This window comes from Montipora capricornis, chromosome 11, assembly GCF_036669925.1.
Source record: "Montipora capricornis isolate CH-2021 chromosome 11, ASM3666992v2, whole genome shotgun sequence".
Classification (NCBI taxonomy): domain Eukaryota; kingdom Metazoa; phylum Cnidaria; class Anthozoa; order Scleractinia; family Acroporidae; genus Montipora; species Montipora capricornis.
The window spans coordinates 25,781,467-25,805,466 of NC_090893.1; the positions used below are offsets into that span (position 1 = coordinate 25,781,467).

The window sequence follows — 24,000 nt, forward strand, 5'->3', positions numbered from 1 at the left end:
TTTAGCTGCTTCCTTGGAGATAAAGTTCCTCCAGGACCCCGTGTCTAGATACGCCCAAAACGTAGTCCCCCGGATTGTCAGCGGTACTATGGCGGGTAGGGATTTTTCCTCGCCAGATGGCGTGTATCCGCTTAGAGTGGCATTGTGATCTTGTGTCTCATTCCCCTTAGACTTATCACATAAGCTGGTGTGGTGTTTGCTCTTTCACTTATAGCACCCCCTGCTACGACATTCTTTCCCAGTGTGTCCTGAGCGGGCGCAATTGTAACAAAGTCGTTTTGCTGCAAAGAATTCCCTCCGTTTCGCGATTGTGTCGAATGTTGGGCACGAGTCTCCCCAGTGGTTTTGGTTACAGAACAGGTAGTGGGGGTCTTTCTGGCTAAAGTAATGGCGTTCCTTTCTTTTTGTATCCGTTTGATCTTTATAATTGTCTTCGGCCTTGTTGCGCTTGAGCCATTTTTGGATAGAATCGATCAACCTTTTTCATGCTCCAATCTTCCCACCCCTCGTCCGTCCTCACTAGATCGGGTTTCACTTGGGGGAGTTTGTTTAAGGTTGACAGGACGAACCCGTTGAGCATCTCTCCCTCCCCCAAAGTTTGTAACACGTCAAAATTCTTGCTCAACTTCTCATAAAATTCGCGCACCCTTTCGTAATTTGATCCTCTGGTCATTGGCAAGTTAATTATCTCCTCCATATGTGCAGCGACAACAGTTTTACTCTGTCCAAACTCAGTTTTAATCTGTCCCATGCGGTTTTGTACCCCAGCGCACCCGGCTTTAAATTAGCTAATCTACTTCTCACCTTAGGGGCCACCAGCTCCAAAAGATATCCGTATTTCTTCTCGTCGGATAATAGCTTGTCGTGTATTTGTGATGTAAACATGTTCTGAAACCTGATCCAGTCAACTGGAGTGCCATTGAAAGGGATTATCTTAAGCTCTGGTAGTTTCGCACGGGCGGCTTTCGCGGCTTTTTCCATTTCGATTTACTTTTCCGCCATTGCTAATTCTGCTCTCATCTTTCCTTCCCGAAGTTCCTTCTCTTGTTGTTGGATCTCGCGTCTAAATTGCTCTTCCTGCTCGAATTTTCCTCTGAGTTTTTCCTCCTCGGCCTTTTGACTTTTACTTCACTCTCTCTCTCCTCCAAAGCCTTGCTCAGCCTGGTTTTCATTTCCAGAAGCAGCGCGTATGTAGCCTTCAGGTCCTTTTCCCACTGTCTCACGGCTCTCTGCGGCGAAATTCCACGGTCGATTTTTAGTTCTTGAAGTGTTGACACAAGGTCGTTTAGGCGGTCTTTAATTTCATCTGTTCGCTTGCACGTAAGCGCGATTTCGCTGTAACCGCAGTCTTCTAACAGCTCATCACCTTCCTCTAAGTAGAACTTAAGTTTGTCAATCTCTTTCTTGATTTTCTTCTCGAGATCTTTTTCATGTCCTGAAATGTCCGTCTCCTCTTGGTCGGATTTCTCTTTGTCTGAGTCTCCCATGTTTGCAAGTGGCCTTGTGTTGAAGATTTCACTCCTTTTCTCCCAGCGTATCCTGGTCACGGCACCACTTATGTCCCAAAGTTGTACGGCACACAAAAGCACTCACGATGTACAGACAATTCCCGGGTTTAATAACGAAAATGAAAGAAAAATTACAAGATAACTGGTCTCACGATCCTCGTGTTGTTTGCTTTGTCTCCTCCAAAAACCTTCCTTTTTCACAATACTTCTCTGTCTCCTATTTCACTTGTCAATCATCTGAATACTAAATGTGACATCTGGTTGTAACGCTAGGCAGTCACGATAGTTCCGGTCAGCTTGAACATCTAACCAAACCTTCAAGTGTGTAATTTTGACCCAATACATCTATTGTAACTGGAAAAATTAATCGATCAATACAATTTGATGACAGTTCTAAACTTAAAAATGTTGGAAGCAGAACGAACTGTTGCAACATTGAGATATCGCCACAATGGCTTTGACACAAATCGCAGTAAAGTGCAGGAGTGCTAGGCAATATAGCCTCAGAGACATAATTGTCAAAATTTCTTTGAGTCATGTTTACGGAACTTATGTAAAGTACAAATATAGTTATCTGCTTTACAATTGTACTGTCACATGATGTACAAATCGACTGGTCAGTCTGTTGGATAAGAAAAAGTCGTTTTAACTCCTGTGTCATCACACCAACTGTATTCAAGGTAAATATGTCACTAAAGACAGCATGATCAGACATAGTAGCAAATGAGTTGCAATGTTGTCTTAAATACACCCACACTGGTTCTCGAATGGCTGCCATATCAATTTCTGAAGAATATGAATTTTCTAACTGAAAACATGCCTCGTTTAAGATTTCAAAAAATTCATTTCGTTCAATATTTCTAATAAGGTCTTTAAAGATTGCATAGTTAAGTTCAAGAAAACAGTCTACTGCACATGAAAACTTTTCTGGGTGAGTTAAACAATAATTCATGAAATGTTGTCTTCGGTCGTTTGTCCCCGTTGGTGGCTGTTCCGTGATCGCGGTGACATTATCTGTTTCTTTGGTATAAACTGGTATATTTCCATTAATAATGTGTGCTTGTTTATTCGAGATAACGAAAGGATTAAAGCTTCCATGAGAAGCATGAGGAATTCTTCTTAACAAATATTTCCCTTTGTATTTAAAAATGTTAACAATTGAACACTGAAAATAAAATAAACGTCCGCTGGAATAACCCTTCTCGTGAACACTATTTACATGTACGTTTTGGTGAATAGGTACGCTCAATGTCAGCAAGAATACACAAAACCTTAAAAATACACCTAGCATGATTGTCGACTCGTGAATTGAACTGTGAAAATTTCGAATAGAGTCAAACTCTCGAGGCTTAAATAAGCTTATCTTCAATTGCAAATTAACAAATATTTGAGCCAACTTTTGAAATGGACGGTGTCGATGTTTTTTGTGATGGAATCCTTGATTTGTGAATATACTGATTCAATGGATATCGTCTGTCAAAGTTGTTCAAACTTCTTGTTATGTTAGACTAAGCGTTATGCACGTAGGCTGAATGAACACGCAGGTTCGGTTGCTGAACTCGTTGGTTCGTTTGGCACGTAGGCCGAATGAACAGTGAACTCGTTGGTTCGATGCGTAACACAACACGGAACGTATGATCCGCGAACCCCATGCAATTTTCACAGTTCAATTCAATACAAAAAGTCGAGACACCTTCAAAATATCTTACCTTCGGTTTACCGTATTTACTCGAATGAGCGCCATCCTCGATTAAGCGCCGCATCTGGACAAAAAAGTTAATAAGGAAGGAAAAAGTTAATTAGCGCCGCACCGCCGATGCGGCGCTTATTCGAGGAATTCCGTATAACCAGGAAATACACTATAAAAAAAATTTAAAACAGCATCGGCAAATTATTTTCCTTAAATGTGATGTTCTTTAGTTCAAAGTGACTGTATTTCTCTGCTCGGGCGGTAAGCTCTCTTTCCAGAATTCTTGCTATGCGAAGCTCTGATGTAAAGTGAACGTTGTAAATTGTTTGACAACGGGTTTTTTTCACCGCGTGAATAACTCTCGTAATTTTAGATTTACTATCAGTTTAGCATCAGTCCATAGGAAAATTAACGGATAGAAAGAGTACCGTTGAATAAAAATATTGAAAAAGTAAATTTGTCTGGTACAATGTTTAAATAAGCGCCGCACTTATGGCAAATTAAATAAGCACCGCGGCGCTTATTCGAGTAAATACGGTATTTCCTGAACGCTAATCCTTGCCAGAATAGACTCTCTCGAAATAACAGTACCTCGGTTTCCTCCCTCAACAATCCTTGCCCGAATAGACTCTCGAAATCACAGTGGCTCGGTTTCCTTCCTGAACTGAACACTAATCCTTAACAGAATAGACTCTCTCGAAAATCACAGTACCTCTGTTTTCTTCGTGAACGCTAATCCTTGCCAGAATACACTCTCTCGAAATCACAGTCACTTGGTTTCCCTTCTGAACACTAAACCTTGCCAGAATAGACTCTCGAAATAAAAGTTTTTTACTCTTGTCAAAGTCATCTCATCTTGTAGTTCCAGCTATCACGTGGATTTCGTTGTCAATCAAATTTGCCGTTTTGCGTCGACGATGAAAAAGGAACCCCCAGCAAACCTTACCGTGGCATGCCACAGGCATCCCACGGAATGAGGTCCGACTTAAGGTGCCGCCGAAGGCAGCGCGCCTGTTGAGGACCCCTGGGAAGTTTTGGAATTTTTAGTTCTCGAAAACGCGATTTCCGGCATTCTGAGACAAAGTCAGCATGTTTTAATTTCTCGTTTTTTAAAGTTAAAATTCCATATTTTTGCATTAAAATATAACAGAGCTGCGCAAAATGATATACGTCATTTGCCAACTGGGAGGTCCGTGTAGCGAAAAACTGAGACCGAGGTCTTGAAAATGCTGCCTGAGGCCGCCGAGGGGAGCTTTTCCAAGGCCGAGATCCGCACAGTTTTTGCTATAAGGACCAACCCTTGGCTGGTAAATAACTTTTTTTCTTTTTTCTCTCTTTTCCTTTCTGAATATAAGTCTTGACTAGCACCGCATTTGATAGCGAATGCAGTACGCGACTTACAAACTGAACGTTTCAAAGAGAAACATCTTTATTTGAATTCTATTTTCAGGCCTCTTGTCTACTAAAAATCTGTTTTGAAACACTTACTGTTGTATGTAGACGGATTCGGTGTCAAAAAATGGAAATTTAAGGTCATTACGCAAGCTCACGCAATCAGGGCTAGGATTGCGCCCGGGTTGGCCAGCAAGAAAGAAAATTCCGCCCGCTCCAGGGCCAATCAGATTGCAGGATTTGAAGAATTCCGCCCGCGCAGGCATTGAGAAAAAAAATTATAAAGTTATGTACTTCGGAGCAAATTTTCCTTTATAAAACTATGAGAAAGGTATGCTGTAGTTACTTAACCTTTTTGAAACTTTCTCTTTCAACAAAGACGGGATCCATAAAAAGCATTCTTCGGGGTATATATCTTTCCACAAAACGCTGAACTACGGCATCGTAAGTGACGGGCTTTTCGTTGTGACTGGCGTAGTGCAAACAATTCGCAGCAAACAGTTTATGTTAGGGAAATTGTCTGGATCACAGGCCTGGTGAAAAAAGAACCACATTCGCACCAAAATATTCAAATACCGGTACTCATTTGTTTCTTAATCAGAAAACGTTTTAGCTACATCGAACAGCAGCGAATTAGCCTTCTTATTTAAGATGTACTTTTATTTTTTTTTATATTTTTACAAGTTTATGTCACTAGGTGTTTCAATTTAGGGGGTTCGATCGAACCCCCTGAACACCCCCTCCCCCTCCAGGTCCGCACCAGGTTTTCAACAATCAGGGATCATAAAGTCGTTAAAATGTGGAAGTGGGATATGACGAACTTGCGGCGAAATGTCACCACTTAGTGAAATCTTAGTCCGTTCTGATTCACGGTCATTGAGCGAATGTATAAATGGGGGCCTCACTAGTCTCGTTTGCATGGACAAAATACAGAGAGTGAGGCTAGTGAGTCTAATTAGTACAGAAACAAAAGAATACATTTTTGGCCGCCATTTATGCATTCCGTCTCTAAGGAGCAAGCTCCCAAGAAGGTGTTCCATGCACGGACTCTGACCTTTCACTACCGTACCGAAAAATACTAAGATCTATTAAACTGGTCTTCGACGACATTTTTATGATGAAGTCGCGTCGCTTTGCTTAGACTTTCGAAAAGTCCCTCGTCTCATGTAGATGACGCGCAGAACGAAGGACTTTTCATACTTGATTGGCGCCAATTTTAGCGACTGAAACATCAGAGTAGTCCTCGTGGACACCAGGGGATAAGCTCAGGGGATAGAATTGTCAATCAAAATTTGTCATACGCAGTGAAGCGTGACTTTCATCATAGGTACTAAGGCCACCGGATATTCCGATTTGCGCTACTATCAGGGAAAAACAATTCAAGAATAGCTGTCTTGCAGAAATATGTTTGTGTCTGCTCCAAAGGGAGCTGGGAAAAGTCTGGCCTTTGAACTAGCCCCCTACGCTTTTGATCAATTACTTGGAGAGGATTGCAATGCTATCGTCTTTGTAATTGTTCGACTTATTTCGCTCATGAAAGATTTGGTCTCTAGTCTCAATTGTCGTAGCATTAGAGCGTCATATGTAGGAGACAACATATTTGATCAATTTGGAAGTAAGCTGTTTTCCCTTTTAACTTGTCTTTACAGGACCACAAAATATCTTTTCTCCATCAGAGATGATTGGTACAAAAATTTGGGGGACACCACAGTCCTGGCACGCGAAATGTTCTCTTCTGTTTGCCGTCCGCGTCTTAAAAACGCACCTGCTTAAACTCCCTATTTTCCAGGCGCCTTGTTCCTTAAAAACAAGCATTTTTGAACCCAAAAAGTCAGGTGAAAAAACAAGGAAAACAAATTAAACAAGCTTTAAGTTTCCTTTATTGTAATTTGGAATGCCTTAGCTGGATGATGCCATCACCATTCTCAAATCTGTGTATCTACTGAGAATAGCAAAGTCAGATGCATTTACAGTACACATTTTCTCAGAGTGAAATACTTGAGTGTGCAGACTAGCAGAGCGTACAAGGAGTGAGTAGTTGTCGCGAATTGTCTCCGGATTCCGGATTCTAGCTTTTAGTGCTGCCATTTACTGGTACTTGTTTTAGTCACTTTGTAGAGACTGACGCATTGTGGTCTTGCCAATAAATTACGTTTTTGATCAGTTTATAATATTTATAGAAAACTGTTAAGAAAATATTTTTTCACAATATTTAGGGGAAAACAGCGAGGTTTTTTTCGGAAAGATATCAGGACTTTCCGGAAACAAATTTAGACGATTTTACGAGATATTTGTAGCTAGGCCTAGAGGAATGCGTGAATTGGAAAGTTTTTGTAGGCTTAAAATGTGTTTGAACATCAAGTAAGTAATGCTGCTGGCGAAAGGTGGACCCTTGAAAACTTCATCGTCGAGAAAAACAATGCGTTCAGACAACATTGAAGGGGCAAACGCCCGCATACATTGACTTTACTCCTACAGGATAGCAATTTCAACGTACAATATTGGTTTCTAGATGAGCCGTGTACATATCTAATCTTACATATATGTGTAGTTAGAAAAATGCTAAAATTCTCTTAAATAGTATAGATGTTAGCTACATGTATGTTGCAGAGTCTAAATTACTAAAACCAAAATTTGAGTATTTTATAAGAGAAAATAATAATTATCGATGTCGGATGTCGTAGTTATGCATCCAAGGCTGTGCTCTAAGAAAAATTTCGGGGAGCCCTTCGGGCTCCCAAGCATTTCAGCTGGGGTTACCAGCCCTCCAAGTCGGTTGCCCAAATTAATTAATTCCTTATTTAATTAATTAGGTTACATGTGAAATCATGTGGAACGGCCTTTGAACCGATTGTTTCGTACGAAGAGAAAACATTTTCTGAGAGGTTTCGTAAACTGTAACAACCAGCATATTAAAATTTTTAGCCACCTTATCTGCTAGAAATACAATAAGCCACAGTGCCTGGCCGGGCGACCGGGTAATTTTTCTCACTCGCCCGAAGCAAAATGTTAGTCGCCTCAGGCAACCGGTCGCCGTTAGAGCCTTGTGCATCTCAGAGTTCCGACAAAGAAGCACGCATTTTTGAGCAATTACCCCACACAAGGCTGCAATAGTCGAAGTACGGCTGTACTGATAGATAAATAGAATTCAATGTTCTTAGAGTGCCCATAACCCCAAAATATTGTTTTCGCAAAAATGAATCTTTGCACCTGTTTGAGACGCATTGCGACCATTTTTTCCTTTTTCTAACAAATCCTGCCATTTTATAGGCTTCGGAAGTTGCGAAAATCCAAGCATCTTTTGTTCACGACCGAATGAGAACCCGTACGAAAGGAACGACCTTAACGCAGCGCTGCTTTAGCGACTGACCAGCGTTGCCCTTGTATCTGCAGAAAGGTTGTATGATGGCTGCATCAATAGCACTGCGGGAGTTTCGAAAAATGACTGCGCGTAAGACATCTCAAAGAGATCTCAAAGTCACTTAAGCGCTGCAGCAAGGCCGTCGCGTGCTCCACTTGAAACAAACAACCTTTTAGCAGCGCTGCTTTTGCGATTCACCAAAGCTGCTCGAGGAGACTGTTTGCTAAGCACTGCGGGACGTCTGAATGGTGGCTGCATCGGTGATGCATTAGCGACGCTTTCGTTGCAGATGTGTTGCAAGAAAGCTGCTTTAATAGCTTCGCGTTGCTTTGACACTGCAGGTAGGATGTCGCGTGATGCGAGAGGTTTTTCCATCTTGGTCTAAGAAAAGGTACCTTGAGAAGCCTTTTAATTTAATACCCACCAACAACAAGCCGATCAATCGAAAAATGGGTACAAGCAAAAGTATCAAGAATATCATTTAAATTTATTTTGCATAGCGGAGTTACAGGCAAGCTATATAATGAGCTGTATAATGTACAAAAATATTCTACCCAAAGAGCTTCCTCACTACTGCGTTGTTACATTAACAGGGTCATTAACTGATCATGATGCGAGCGGGATTCTTTAAAGCCGTCACGAAAGATGATATTGTTCACACAGATACCTGATTTAATACATTGCAGTTCTCTGATCATTTTATGTGTCTCTATAGGTAGCCCAAGCTCGATATATGAGTATCCATACAGTACTATATTATGCGAGAGCAGAAATATAAGGACTTGTACGGGTAAAATGGTTTTCCTCAAAGTTTTGAAAATTATTGACGACTTAAAATAAAAAAACACGTTACCTTGCTTCAGTCTTATATTTATTTGATTCTAGTACGGTTTCTTGGTCGATTTAGAGCGATTTAGGTGGTCCCTTTTCTTTCCCAAGGTTGGGCACCGAGACGAAGCTGCCGAATGGAATCATCGAAGGTAAAAGTAAATAAATTCGTTCCCAAGGCTTCAATTGCCTCGAAATTCCACGTAGATCACGGACGATTCCTCTGCTCCTCATTCGTCTTCTTTATTTGAGTCTCTTGTACACTGAGAAGGATTTAAGGGCCGCCAAATTCTGCAAACATCTGCTTCGAGAGCCATCGAATAATGCTTTGTTACAACTCTCTTTAACCGTTGCAAGATCGCTTAGCGACTCGCGATTGGTCAATGGGCACAATGGTGACCAATCGTGAGTCTTATCGCGGGTCGCTAAAACTATCGCTCCATTCGGACCGAAAATGTGAAATAATCGTGGTGTGCATTGCTGGCGTCGATTTCCCTTGACATTGAAACCTTTTTGGATAGATCAACGTGTTGGGCTTATATAGAATCTCCGGCCATATAGTACAAGGTTTGAAATCACAATTTTCTAGAGAATGCAACATTTTAATGAGAATGTATTTGTGACTGGAGTTGAATTTTTATAACCTCTAAGACTGGATATACCTTACGTACGTACAGCCGTTGATAATAGATATCTTTCAGTTACATGTATAGCCCTGACGTTAAGGCAAATTAAGATGCACAAAGCTGCTTATTAAGCATCGCTTTCACGTTTTTAAACACTGAAAACTTTTACATATGATTGATCTTTTGGTCGAAGCATTTGAGCAACGATGTACAGCACTGCGTGAGCATTGCTTTGTTGCTCTTAAACATTCCAAACTTTTCCCCGAAAGTATTTTTCAGTCGCAGCTTTTAAGCAACGATATACAGCGCTGCTTTACCATTGCTTTTTCGTTGTTAGGCATTACAACCTTTATGCAGCCTTCGATATTCTGCTTCTGAAGCTTGGTGAACGCATGAACGCCACATAAAGGACGCATAAGCACGGTGCAACCTAAAATATGAAGTTGCGCAGCGCTGCAAGAGCGTTGCACTGTTCGTACGGGAAGGGGAGTGGGTCTATTCCTGTTTTTACGTCACAATCTACTTTTCATGCATTTTTACAAAGAGTTAATGCAATGTAAATCAGTTTGTGACGTAAAAACAGGAATAGACCCACTCCCCTTCTAACTCGGTCGGAACAAAAGATGCTTGGATTTTCGCAACTTTCGAAGCCTCTAAAATGGCAGGATTTGTTAGAAAAGGCAAAAAAAGCCGCGATGCGTTTCGAACAGGTGCAAAGATTCATTCTAGCGGAAGTCTTTCGTTGCAGGTCTAATTTTAATTACTTAGTACTTAATATATACAGAAGCAGGAGTGTTTTATCAGATATAAAAAGCCCTGAGGGCGAAACCCGGGGGATTTTTTATATCTGATAAAACATGTGCTGCACATGTTTTAAATGGCTTAAAATACTCCTCCATATTCAATAGCCGTTTTGACCAATCGTGATGGGAAAAAGACTATTCCTCCGTGAAAGGCGGTCTAGCTGAGTTCGTCTGGCAATCGAAAAACACCCTGAACAAAAAAGACGTTACATAAGAAGTCGCGCCATTCTAGTTCACTTTGAAATCGAAGAAATGTATACAAATGTTATTCACTTGGGCCGGTAAGCGTAAGAATGCTCCGGTTTAGTGTTTTGAGGGCTCTTGAACCGAGGACAACATGCCTCCAAAACGACAGTTAAATTAGTAGCTTTATTTATTTTTATTTAGTAGCTTTATTTGATTTACCACGAAATACAAATAACGATAAAACAAAACAGTTACACAAAAGCAAATTAAAGTGGCGAGGAAGCCCAAAAAGAAACCATGAGGCTTATAGACATTCGGCTCCCTAAGAGTAAAAATAAAGTTAACATTAACGGTAAGGCCTGGATCGAAAGTAAAATACAATGAAGGTAAGTATAAATTAACTAATTACATAGACTGAGTTGACAGAATATAAAGTATGATACAAGTAACAACAAGAATGAAAATAATATCAGACATGAGAAGAAATAGAACTATTTACTACAAGATTTATAACTAATAATTCATATATAATTTTATTTTCAATTTCGTTTTGAATAAGTGGAGAGAATTAGATTCTTTAATATCATTTTCTATAGAGTTATAATAAGTAGGTTCTTGGAAACTGACAGAAAATTACGAAAATTACGAAAGTTTGTTCTACAAGAAGGAAGGTGAAAATCGTTGGCATGTCTAGTGGCATAGCTATGGACTTGTTTGTTTAAAGAAAAATAATTGTTGAACTTTGAAGGCAAAATAGAATGGTTAAGAGCAAACATAAGTTTACCCAATTCTAGCTGTCTAATATCGGAAAGTTTTAGTAGTTCTAATTCTTTGAAAATAGGGTCTGAATGAGAATCGAAAGTTGATTTAGAAATAATTCTGATAACTCGCTTTTGCAAAGAGACAAGACGGCGAAGATTGGTTTTGTACGTAGATCCCCAGACAATAATACAATAATGAAGATAAGGATAAACTAAACAATAATAAAGAGTTTTTAGACAGGGTTTAGGTAGAAAAAATCTTGCTCTATTAATGACACCTATTGATTTCGAGATTTTACGAGCTACTTGAGAAATGTGCGGTTTCCAAGACAGATGTTCATCAAGGACTACACCGAGGAAGACCGTTTCCTTAACCTGTTCCATTCTCTGGTCATTTATGCATATTTGCATTGCAAAATGATACCTTTTCTGTCTAGGCTTAAATAACATAAAGTTTGTTTTCTTCAGGTTTAAGGAGAGTTTGTTTGCCTTAAACCAAGTGGATAATTTATTAAGTTCGGAATTGAGTGATGCTACTAGGTATACAGGATCTTTATGGGACATAAATAAATTAGTATCACCAGCGAATAAAATAAGCTCGACGAGCGTCGATACGTTATTTAAATCATTAATATAGAGCAAGAAAAACAAGGGGCCTAAAATGGATGCCTGGGGGACACCACAGCAGATAGTTTGAGGAGAGGAACATTGACCGTTAAATTGAACGAATTGCAACCTGTTGGAGAGGTAGCTTCTAACCCAGTCCAGAGCCACGCCACGTATACCATAGCGTTCGAGTTTGTCAAGCAGAATATTATGATCGACGGTATCAAAGGCCTTAGAAAGATCAAGGAAAACGCCAACGGCATGTTCATTGCGATCACGACCAAGAGAGATTTTTTTCATGTAGGTCAATCAATGCTAACAAAGTTGAATGATTTTTCCTGAAGCCAAATTGATTATCACATAGAATTTCTAGTTTACTTAAATGATTATAAAGACGGTTATAAACAACCTTTTCAAGAAACTTAGAAAAGCTAGGGAGAATCGAGATCGGTCTATAGTTCGAAAAGAGTGATCGATCACCAGCTTTAAAGAATGGTATGACGCGAGCAATTCTTTGGTCGGGAACAATGCCATGAGAGATAAATGAATTGATTATATGAGCTAAAGGATCGGCTATAATTTGAATTGACTGTTTTATGATGGAAATGGGAATTCTATCATGGCCAGCTGCCTTACCTGGTCGAAAAGCATTGGAAATTTCCGATAGCTCATTTGGAGTCACTGGATCAAAAAACACCGATTGACAAAAGTGACCAGAGAGAAAACTGCGGTGAGAGACAGACGAGTGAATTTCTTTGGCTAGATTTGGTCCGATACTAAAAAAATAACTACAGAATCTATTAGCGATGTCTACTGGATCTGTAATTTCTTGTTTGTCAACTTTAAAGATGGAATTGATTTTAAACGCTTTCTTTTTTGTCTTAATAATTTCGTTTAGAACCCTCCATGTAGCTTTGGCATTTGATTTAGAAGCATCGATTTTCTTTTCGTAATATATACGTTTAGCGATTCTTAATGAGTGATTCAATTTGTTTTTGTAATTTTTATAACGAATTTCATAATGCAAAGATTGATTATTGAGATACTGTCTATATAACTTATTTTTCGTTCTTATCGACTTCAGAAGTCCTTTCGATAACCAAGGCTTTCTCAGGTAACTGCTCACCTTAGTTTTTTTTAAAGGAAAACATGAGTCATATGCCGTAGAGTATTGTTTGAAAGAGCTGTTATAGGCATTATTTGGATCATCAAAAGTGGCATACTGAGACCAGTCAATTCTCTCCAAATGCGATAGAAACTTAGTTGTGTTGACTTGATTTACATTTCGAACAAAAATAGTTTCATTAGATGCTGAGATTGAGGTATCGAAATGAATAGAAAATATAGGCAGATGGTCAGAAATGTCAGTGAAAAACAGACCACTCCTGGATCTATCGAAAAATTGGTTGACGAAAATGTTGTCAATTAAAGTTGCCGAGTGACAAGTTATTCTTGTAGGGCGCGTAATCAATGGAAAGAACATATTTGAATATAGCGCATCTAAAAATTCACCAGTAACGGAATGACATTGGTGGTTCATTAGATTTAAGTTAAAGTCACCCATTAAATAACATACCTTATTTTCGTTTGAGGTCTTACTGAACAGCTCATTAGTCATTGTCAAAAATTCATCAACGTTTTGGTTTGGCGGCCTGTAAATCACACCAATAACAATGTTCTTTCCCTGGGGCTTAACAATTTCAATAAACAAAGATTCTGCCACGTTTGGCAACGAAAAATCAAGATCGCATCGAAATTTAAAATTCAAATTGCTAGAAACATACAAACCAACTCCACCACCGGATCTATTTTCCCTACTTTTATGAACAAAACTGTAACCGTCGATGTCGACTGACGACGACGAATCATTCAGCCAAGTTTCGGAAATACCAATCAAAGAGAATTTTAAATTTACGTTAGATAAAAGATCCGTTAATTTGCTAGCATTACAATGTAGGCTACGAATGTTTAGATTCAGTAGAGAAAAGCTGTCACAAATACGCGAATCTTCACTAGATAGCATGTCATTAAATTGATCTTCAATAAAATATTCACAGTCATCGCTAAATAAATCTCTGAGGTTGGTGTCAGGGTCAAGGTCAAATGAACGAGCTAGATTTGTTCTAATATTGTGGAGTAAGGGATTGAAACTTAAACTAGCCAATCTATCAGCATCATAGCGAACAGGACCATTTTGCATTTCATAAATTGCTAGGTTGAAGTCGGCGTCATCAAGGTCGTTAAACGGAAATGAAATTTTCAGAGTTGGGGAAAACAAAATTAAAAAAAAAAAAAACAGGGGGAAAAATAGCAGTAAGAAATAAATAACCTAGCTGTTCCCGACATTAGGTCTGTCTCTAATAACCAGTTTATCTAACACAAAATAAGCGATCTTCCCTGCTTTCTTGGCTGCTTCCATCTTTGCACGTTGACTTTCTCTTTTCTCAAGGGTTGCTGGAGATAGGTCTTCCTTCACAAATATATTGTCGGGTTTAATTCTTCGGGCACATTTCAGGATCGTTTCCCTCTCTTTCCAGTCACGAAGGCGACAAACAATGGTTCGAGGACGATTTGCGGAATTCTGGGCCGAAGCTGGCCTACGAGAACTTTTACCCACGCGATGCGCTCTCTCAATGTCAGGAGCACTGGCGAGATTCAATTCGTCTTTCAAAACTTGCTTTACTTTAGCTTCAGTTTCTTCCCATGTTTCTTTATCCTCTTCGGGAATGCCATCCACTCTGACATTATTTCGCGTACTCTGATTTTCTAAATACTCCATTTGTTCTTCTTGATGGTCTAAGTCGTCTTGAATTTCTTCAATGGCGGAGTCCAGTCCTTGTAATTTAAGTAATGATGGTTTCAAATCATCAATGTCCTTTTGCGAAAACTCAAGGCTGTTTTTAAGAACACCCGTTTCCTTTTCCGAACTAGCAATTCTTGCTTTTAACTCGACTACTGAATGAGTTAAAGAGTCGAGGCGAGTGTTCACGTTAGTTACGATCGAGTCAAAGAAGCTCTTGAACATTCTTTCCTGCATCTGTAACATCTCGCGAAGCGTTGCCAGTGTTACAAACTCTCCTTGAACATTTACTTCAGCCGCCAAAGAACTAACTGAAGCTTTCGAATGACGTGTATCGGGCATATTTTGGACTACAATTTTCGGTGATTTCGATCTTGGCCGGAGCAATCAAATCCTGCGTCTGCACACTACGCGTGCACGTGACCTCTCTTAGGCGGCCAAAGACAGTGGAAGAGCAAGAGAAAAAAGACCTGGATGACTGCATTCCAAAGGTTAATACCAGGAACGCAACAAAGTGGGCGTTTAAGGTTTTGCGAGTGGCAGATATCAAGGAGCAACAAAGAAATGAGTCATCAAATGCAAATGAACATGAGGCATTACATGATGCCTCTAGTGAAATTATATAATGCCTTATTTGGCATTCCATTGTTCATCTATTTACTCCGCAGCCACGTTGAAATCCTTCCCCAGGCTTTCAGGTTTGTTGGGTGAATTATCAGGTATAACTTACTCACATGTCTAGAGAAATTCATACGATTGGTCAAAACGACTATTGAATATGGATGAGTATTTTTAAAGCATACACAAGCCATTTTGGGTGTTAGCTCCTTACGATGGGCAATATATGATTATCCTATGACAGTCTAAATTCATCAGTGTGTACGCTGAGCAACTTTATTGTAGCTTTCCTTTTTATAGGTTTATCGTATATATTAAGGGGCATTCGATTGACTCTATTCTGGAATAAGAATACATGGAATAGAAGTAAGAAAGCCTTCGTTTTCACGGAGATTCACGTTAAAATTGTCAAACAAGTGCTGAAATGCTATTTTTTATTATTTTTGTTGCTTTAAAACGCCAGAAATGTTTTGTCTGGAACCAACTGTCCTATAACTAGTTTTCGAGGCCTGTAGATGTCCTCTTACTTATGACTTTTTCTTATGGGGCACCTGTATATGGAATATTCTTGGCCAATTTCTTCCCGAGCGTGCCGAAATGCAAATTAATTTTATCCCCTATCTCCTTTTTGTTAGTATATGATCGACCCCCACTGGAAATCTCGTTAATCATTGTCGTTTTAGAATTACGACCTAACGTACTGTTCATTAGTTTTCGAGTTTCTTACGTTGTCGCTATTTTCTTGGATGTCGTAGTTGAAATATTTCTAAGAAATGTTCTTGAAATATTTCTATTATAAGACTTATAATTTTGATATTAAACTTGTTTCTAGTATTTCTCAGTATAATTTACCCAGTCTAACTCATTCTTCGTTTTGACAAGTCTATAGCTTAATTGTTATTCTTTATTCGCGAGTAAATTTGATTGTTGGAGGGAAATTGTTCGTGAATTCGCCAAAATGGTTTCTTTCGTTTTCCTTGTGGTCCAATTTGAAAACATGTAGTTAATGAAATGCTTCTAGTGGGCCGTGTGTAGAAAACGTTTACGTGCGGATAAAGGACACGTTCATGGTACATGTGAAACTTGAGACTCTTTCGTTTTGTTTGTACAGTGACAGTTGATTGATTAATTTAGTGATTCTCATATTACCTGTATATAGATAAGCGATTACACATTCACGCGACACAACAATAAAAACGAGTTTCAATAGACCATATTCGTATTCTCGGTATTGGACGGGAACTAGCTTTGCAATGGAGGCTAATGCGTGGAATATATTAGAAAGTATTTGCATTTGAAAATATTCCCCCGCATTAGCCTCCATTGCAAGCTAGTTCCAGTCCAATACCGAGAATACGAATCTGGACGTCTACGCTTGGGTTATTATACCGTGAGACTGTGCACGTGGAGTTAGTAAAAGAAACACCGGAATACAATGCATCTCTTGTACGTTTTATTTTACGTTTTGAAAATACATTCATGAGAGTTGTAAGTTCATTTAGTTTGCCTTTTACATTACAAAGTTTATGATTTCACTGCTTTGTTCATCTGGTACCGATGTAGTTTTCTGTTTGGAGTTGATCTTGGAGGGTCTGCGAGCCAGCGAGCCATGCGAGCCATGCGAATTTCGCATTTAAGTCTAAGCACCCATTTCAAATAACGCTGATAAACAGTTATTAAGTCTAAGCACCCATTTTAAAACGGTTAGCTTTCAATAACTGTGTGACTTGCATGTTGACTTGCATGGCTCGTCATGTTGGCTCGCATGACTCGCATGGCTCGCTGGCTCGCACATTGGTACAACTCGCAAGAATTCCGCTTAAGCTTTGACACCTTGTGGATTATTGTATGAAATAACAGTCGCGTAGAAAATTTGATCATGGAAACAGCCGTGGAAACATTGTCTGCCTTGTGTCTGCGTTGCCAGTGACATTTCAATGCGTAAAACGTGGCTTTGCATGTAAAAGTGTGCATGTGGAAGTGATGCATGAAACAATATCAGCTGGAAAAATACCAGCAACTCCGAAGCCGTTTGCGTGACTACAAAGCTTTAACCCTCAGGAGAATCAGTAGCTTCCATTCAAGCCAACATTGAAATCCTCATAGTACTTCCGTAACTTCTGCCATTGAAACCACTTTCCAATTTCACAGTCGATCTTATAAACTCGGTAACAGGAATATTTTGAAATACATGGAACAATAATTCAAGTTCGACTGGTTGAGATTCTGAATTCTCGTGGGCGTCCTCTTTATTTTAAAACAGAGTACACTTTGTAATTCCATTTCCTTAAAAGAATCATTTTAAACGTATAAACGACATATAGCGTATTAATTTCTAAAAAACAACCGCAATTTGAAGCAAGATTTTGTGAAAGACTTCCGAGATTACAATCAAATTTCGGAGATCGCGAAGATACCTCAAGCTTGCAGATTCTGCCGGGTCACGCGTGACAGTTCATTGAAAAAGTATACGTTGTTTCCAAAGCAAAGCGTTTATCTCTAAATAGCAATATCACACAAACGGTGGAGGCATTATTTTAACTGATGAAAAGCCTAGCTCTTAAAGTTAGCAAGATTTTTTCAGCGTCGTTTAAGCCTTCTGGGCAGAAACGTTTCACTAAAAGTATGTGTTTGCATGACAAGGACGTGACAGAAATATTTGAAATATCTCTCCCGCGTTCGACTAAACGAGATGCTTCCGTGAAGCATACACTGGGTTGCCTGTGATACGTGTTACAGAAAAATTGTGTGGTATTGAACTACAGCATTCCAGTCTCTGAAGAATAACAAATAAAAGAGAGCAGAAGGAAGTTTCCGGGATGGTCGAGCGGGAATAAAATATTTACGACATGAAAACAACATTAATTTTGAACAGTGACTATAGACTATAAAAAGTTACGATCAGCGTCAAACATTTTGGGAGATTTTTGCTACGTTCAAAGAAATCACAAAAATCGAAAGTGACATGGCCGGAATTCAGCGGGCGCCGTGATTAAGTTACCGGCATGTTTGCTCGCCAAACAGTGAAGCATCTGTGTCAAATGATGGCAAGATACAGGGGTTTTTGTAGGTTTCTTTTTTCTGTCAAGTGTTATAAAGTTTGACAATAAAAGGAGCGAAGTCAAAACAAAGATCAAGATCGCCCAACTCTTGAGGTAATGAGCATTTGTTTATGGAAAGTCAAAATTTACTCTCCAAGATGCGTACGATGTTAATTATCACCAGGTAATTCCATCATTTTGGAAATAGCAGCTACTTTATTATTCACTGGCGTCACAATTTTTCACTGATTTTGGGGCTCATTTTGTTGAAACTCAAGCACGCTTCGAGCAGGCCTGTGAACCCTTCCTGCTTACAGAGCAATACTAAAAAAATTCTCCCATATCACATTTCAACCTTAAGCTCGAAAATTCAATACACAACATGATATTATATTTCACAAAGGCAGAAAATACCACAGAATCCTTTTCCAGCGAAAAATTTATTGAAACAAACAACATATTTGCTCCTAGAGGCGAAAACCTCTTCCTATTTCGTTGCGTGCGTGAAGACAAGAAACTCAATCGTGTCAAATTACCATGTACTTCAGGTTTCCTGAAGAACCTTTTCCTTGAATAACATAAAAACTATCCAGTTAAGCTCGCATATCATAAAACATGATGAATTCATAAAGGCCACCTTTTCCAGCGAACAAATTTTTGAAACAAACAACACATTTGCTATTAAAGGCAAAAACCCCTTCTATTTCATTACGTGCGTGAAGAGAAGAAACTCAATCGTGTCAAATATGCGCAATATTGCAACAAACTAAATTTCAGGATCAAACCGTTTTCATGAAGAACCTTTTCCTTGAATAATGAAGCACAAAATAGACGACAAGCTTTCTTTCAAATAATTCTTGGCTGTCACATTTCCAATTATTTTCTTTACCTGAAGACTGTGCAGAGTTGATCACTGATCCACGTAAGGTGTTCGATTCGTTCTCTGTCTTTGTTGAACCCATAAGTTACCAGAGAATTTTCCATTTGGTTTTAGTGTTCTACATAACAGCACATTTGGTAAACTATTAGAAGTGCAGCTCACTTTGATTTCGGCTCGACGGGCGACAGATTGTTGTCGAAGTCCATTACTCGTCGCCTTTAAGATTCCACCGCCCGTCTTGTTCACTATCCAATTGACTTGCCAGTATTGAGCTTGATAAGGGTATATTTTGTTTAAAGATCCTCTAATGACTTTCGACACCACTGCCGGTTAAGTTTATCATTCTACTGTGTCCACCAGAGAAATCTACGCATTTCCACTACCCTCTCTATCCTAAGAAAATACGAGCGGAAGGCCCTATGCACAAAGATACCACTTAGCAGGGAAGTGACGGGCGATTTTTACCGACACCGAAAAAGAAAAAAAAAAGAGAAACACCGAACAAATGCCACCCACTTTCCGACTGGGATTGCCATACGGCAACCCAGTAAATATACTCGTTATCCACTACGCTCAAATCCTCCTGAAATGCGGGGTTTCTGGGGTGCTTACCATTTAGCCAAAAGATCCGGAAATTTCGGTTTGAGGTGAGAGGGAAAGGCAATTTTCCGGAAAATCTTTTCGGAAATTGTGGACAACCTTCATAGTCCTCTTTTTCCGTTAGGAACGGAATTCTTGAAATGCTCCTACCATTTGCGAGAATCCTTCCGTTTCCAGGCCCTTTCTCACAAGATCGAGTAAAATATGAGGAATGGAATGCTGTGTAGTAAATGGTAAGCGCTATTCTCATCCGGTTGGTCATTAAATTCCGAAAATCGCTTACCTTTATGCAACGATCATTCCATCCGGATTATTTGGCTCAATGGTAAGCACCCCTGGTTTCCCTGGATTCCAGAGGTTTTTTGCTCTCTTTGGGTGAAAAGCGAAAGAGCGAACCGGTGAACTGGTTTTCTCGCCGCTTGCCCATTCCGTCGCTCTAGAGAGAAAAAACCTCTGGCATCCCAGCGAAGAAGAGACACTCGTACTTTCGTTCATTTCTATTTCAAAGACCTTGAAATTATTTAGCTTCAGAAACGTTTCGAAAAAAAAGTGAAATTCATTCATATTTGACAAAACTTACAAAGACTGCTAAAGCAATTCATGCAGAAGAACCGACTGATAATATAATTATGCACATGTTAATTCTTCTGTTTCAAACGCAATGAAATGGGACACTTGTGTTTGGGAAGAAATGGTCTAAGTATCCTTCTCATCTGGACGGTCACATATGTTCTGCACATTTCGAAATACTCGGGTTTCGAACCGGTGGTTCTTACTAATACAGGGGCATGTTTGCGCGGTTTAAAACTATGCGGAGAAAGCAGAACTCAGCAAGTGCTCTTGGTATGCAAAAAGAAAATTGGGGATAACCATCCATTGTTCAGAGCTTCAATTTGGAAAACAACGCTATACATTGCTTTGTATTTTACAAATATCGTTGATTAATTAACTTTGAAAAATGCATTGGTTACTCCCAATTTTCTTTTTGGATTTCAGTAACACTTGTAAAGGTTTGCTATTCCGGCATATTCATAATCCGAGAAAATAGTATCTTTAAATTAATAGGCACTGTCCTTAAAAGCCACAGTTTCTCATATAGAGACAGTTGCATGACATTAAACTTTTCAAAGTAAACATTATCAATGTGATGGTTTTACCAAACAGAGGCATCTGTTTTCAGCTTATACATGTATTCAGGCTACTGTCATCATCTGTATCATCGTCAACCATAATTGTCAGCATAAATTCTAATTTCTTTTGCAGGTCTTTCATGGAAATACTGGGCGAAACGACATTGTCAAGCATAATCTTGAGGAGGTTATCATAGCGAGCTTCATCCGCTTTCAGCCAACTGACTTTTTTGGTCATAAGGCATTGAGAATTGAGCTCTATGGGACACTTAAATCTCTAGGTAACTCATGATCTCTAGTTTTGCAGATCCATTTGCATGTAATTACCGGGTATTTAAAAAGACAAAATTAGAAAAGAAAAAATGGACTCCATTTAAACTTGTTCTTAGTATTGCAAAAGTTACGTATAAAGAACGATTTTCTAGCACATTTGAATTAAGTTAATGGTGTTTTTGGACTTGTGCGGAATTTCAGCAAATAATCTCTTTTTCTCCATACCAGTTCCTGTTGAAACTCCTATTCTTGTCTTGACTGCACAGTCGTCTACTAGTGTTGCTGCCTCTTGGAAACTTTCAGAACGGTACTACAACGAAAGAAAGTTCATATCCTTTAAACTTCTATATCAAAAGGAAGGCTCCAACGTACCACAAATACAAACTATCAACGATGCCAAGAACGTTCGAACTGAGAATGGTTCGTTGGTTTTCTCCTCGGAAGTCACAGGGCTTGAGAAATTCACACAATATGAATTTGAAGTGTATGTCTTTAGTTCGGTGGTGGATGGACCAAAGCGTTCCTTAAAGACAAGGACATTGGAAGATGGTAAGGGTCTGTAGCTTTTTAGCAAGGCTTACTTTAGTCTATTAGGGACAATTATGGTGAATTACAGCAATGAAATCACAATTTCCAATGTCCATAGACACAGCTGACCCTTTCTTATACTTATAGATTTTTATCTCCAATTATTCCATATGGTGGCAGGTGTGGGAGAAAGTAGTCAAATGCAGTTGAAAGAAATTGAGATATTTGCAAATGTGGAGTGCCATGGTGTTTTTGTTTCTGAGAAGCCTTCTTTCTTCATTTAGAATGTCACTTCCTTCATCAAATTGATTTCCTTTATTGGAAAGAAAGAAAAAAAGAAAGTTGCTATTCAATTAAGAATGGTTGAATTTCTTTTCTTTTATTTCATTCCATGGGAAACGTTCATTTTGATTTCTTGTCTTTGTTGCATTTGAAATATTTCAGTCCCATCAAAAGCTCCTAGCAATTTTATAGTGACTGCAAACACATCTACGGATATCATAGCGTCCTGGAAGCTTCCTCTCCCCGACTCCAGACATGGAATCATTAGAGGATTTAAGATATTCTTCAGGAAAAAAGGCTCTGATACCAGAAACAGACCAAAAACCATTTTTGCTTCCAACCTCTCGATGTACACAATACCTGTCACCGGACTGGCTGAATTTACAGAATATGAATTTCATGTGTTGGCCTTTACCTCCGCTGGTGATGGAATGAACAGTTCCGTTCAATTCGCAAAAACGAAGGAAGATAGTAAGTGATACACGTATTGTTTAAATTGGCTTTTCAAGTCAGCTTTTCACCCATTCATTTTAAGTGTTGAAATGTATAACTAAAAAGCGACAGTCTTTGTTTTAAGGCTGAAGGTTATATCATTTTAAGTTTCATGGCTTACACGTATTACATTACATTGCATGTGCACCAGTTCCGTGTATGTACCACTGGAATTGTTCCAGTCATTGCACTTGCTCTATCAACTAAGTTATTAAGCCAGCAGGGAGCTGGTCACTTGTAAGTAGAAGCTTGAAATAAATCCATGCTCAGTGAACTGGATTCGAACCCATGACCTAAAGATTAAGCACTGCTACACATGCTGTTCCAACTGAGCTATCTAGCTCACTGGAAGCTGATCATTTGCAAGTTCTAGTTTATCCTGTCCGTGATGATTTTCTGGAAAGATCATCTCAGTTAGTTGAGCAACCATTCCCTACCTCTGAATTAACGATTATCGTTAATTCCACATTTGCTCCGAATTGACTATTATCATTAATTGAGAAGACTGAAAGCTTGATACGGATTATGGGAAATGGTGATATATTTTTTTAAAAGACAACCCAAGTATATGGTCAAAGGACTTGAAACTGGCAATGTTGACTAATTTAACCCGTCACCTAACCACTTGACCACCATACCTCTATAGCTGCCCAGGGACAATATTTTAAACACTCTTTGATAATGCTGTATTATTACGCCTCAAAAAACAATATTAAGCACTGCAAACGGTCGGTTACCAAATTTCACGACAAAGCTAAACATTTTAAAATCAACGTTTACGCCTTATTAATCTAGCGTAGGCGCAATTACTCTTCAGCAATGATATTGTTCTATGGGAGACAAAAACAAAAAACAAAAAACATGAAAGGCTCGATTTTCCCAAAATTTGTATTTTAGCATTTTGACACAAGTGTTGATTTTTTCCCTAGCATTTCGTTGCATGCAAGTTTAAATGCTGCCTACTTTATGCATCATTGTGCCCACTGTTAAACAACGACTTCAGTCAATGTCTTTTCCCTTTCCTTACAAATACCATGATTGTAGTTAATATATCAAGATGGTTAGGAAACTCTACGTGTTTCTTTGTTTTTTTTCTTGTTTTCTGTTTTGGCCCTGACCATGCCCAAACCACACCCTTTTTCTAACAGACAACCAATCATAAGTTTTGATTAATTTATTCAAAAGATATTGTACATGGTCACGGTCAGGTGAACATGAAGTGTGACAGCACTGTACTCCCTTTTCAAGTTTTTAGGGTTTCATAACCAGTCCATGTATATGAACTATGAAAAAGGAGGCCCTGCTAGTAACAAGTCAAGTGACTGAAAAGAGGAAAGATTTCAAAACCTCTTAGATTTCGGGAGCTACTTGACCACCTGTTGTCAGGTTACTCTGTGACCTGTAAATGAGGTTTTGGCAATTGCTTTTGAATCATCCAAACTTTGCTTTGAACATTCAATAAGTCCCGACAGATCGCGACTGCCAGGGTTAGGTTTAGGCAACCATACAGTATGACAATCATTGCCCGGTCTTTTTTTTTTTTGGAAGATCAACTAAGCCTATAACGGATGTCTTACAGTATCTTTAATACCGCC

General features: G+C 39.1%; 1 protein-coding gene across 1 annotated transcript in view; it reads left to right on the forward strand.

Annotated features, from left to right (window-relative positions):
- Positions 1–24,000, forward strand: part of LOC138023883 (uncharacterized) — a 140,778-nt gene that overhangs the window by 64,668 nt on the left and 52,110 nt on the right. The window contains exons 4-6 of the mRNA XM_068870966.1: positions 20,964–21,111; positions 21,332–21,652; positions 22,076–22,384. Coding sequence (XP_068727067.1) covers positions 20,964–21,111; positions 21,332–21,652; positions 22,076–22,384 — 778 coding nt within the window. The remainder of the gene's footprint in view (positions 1–20,963; positions 21,112–21,331; positions 21,653–22,075; positions 22,385–24,000) is intronic.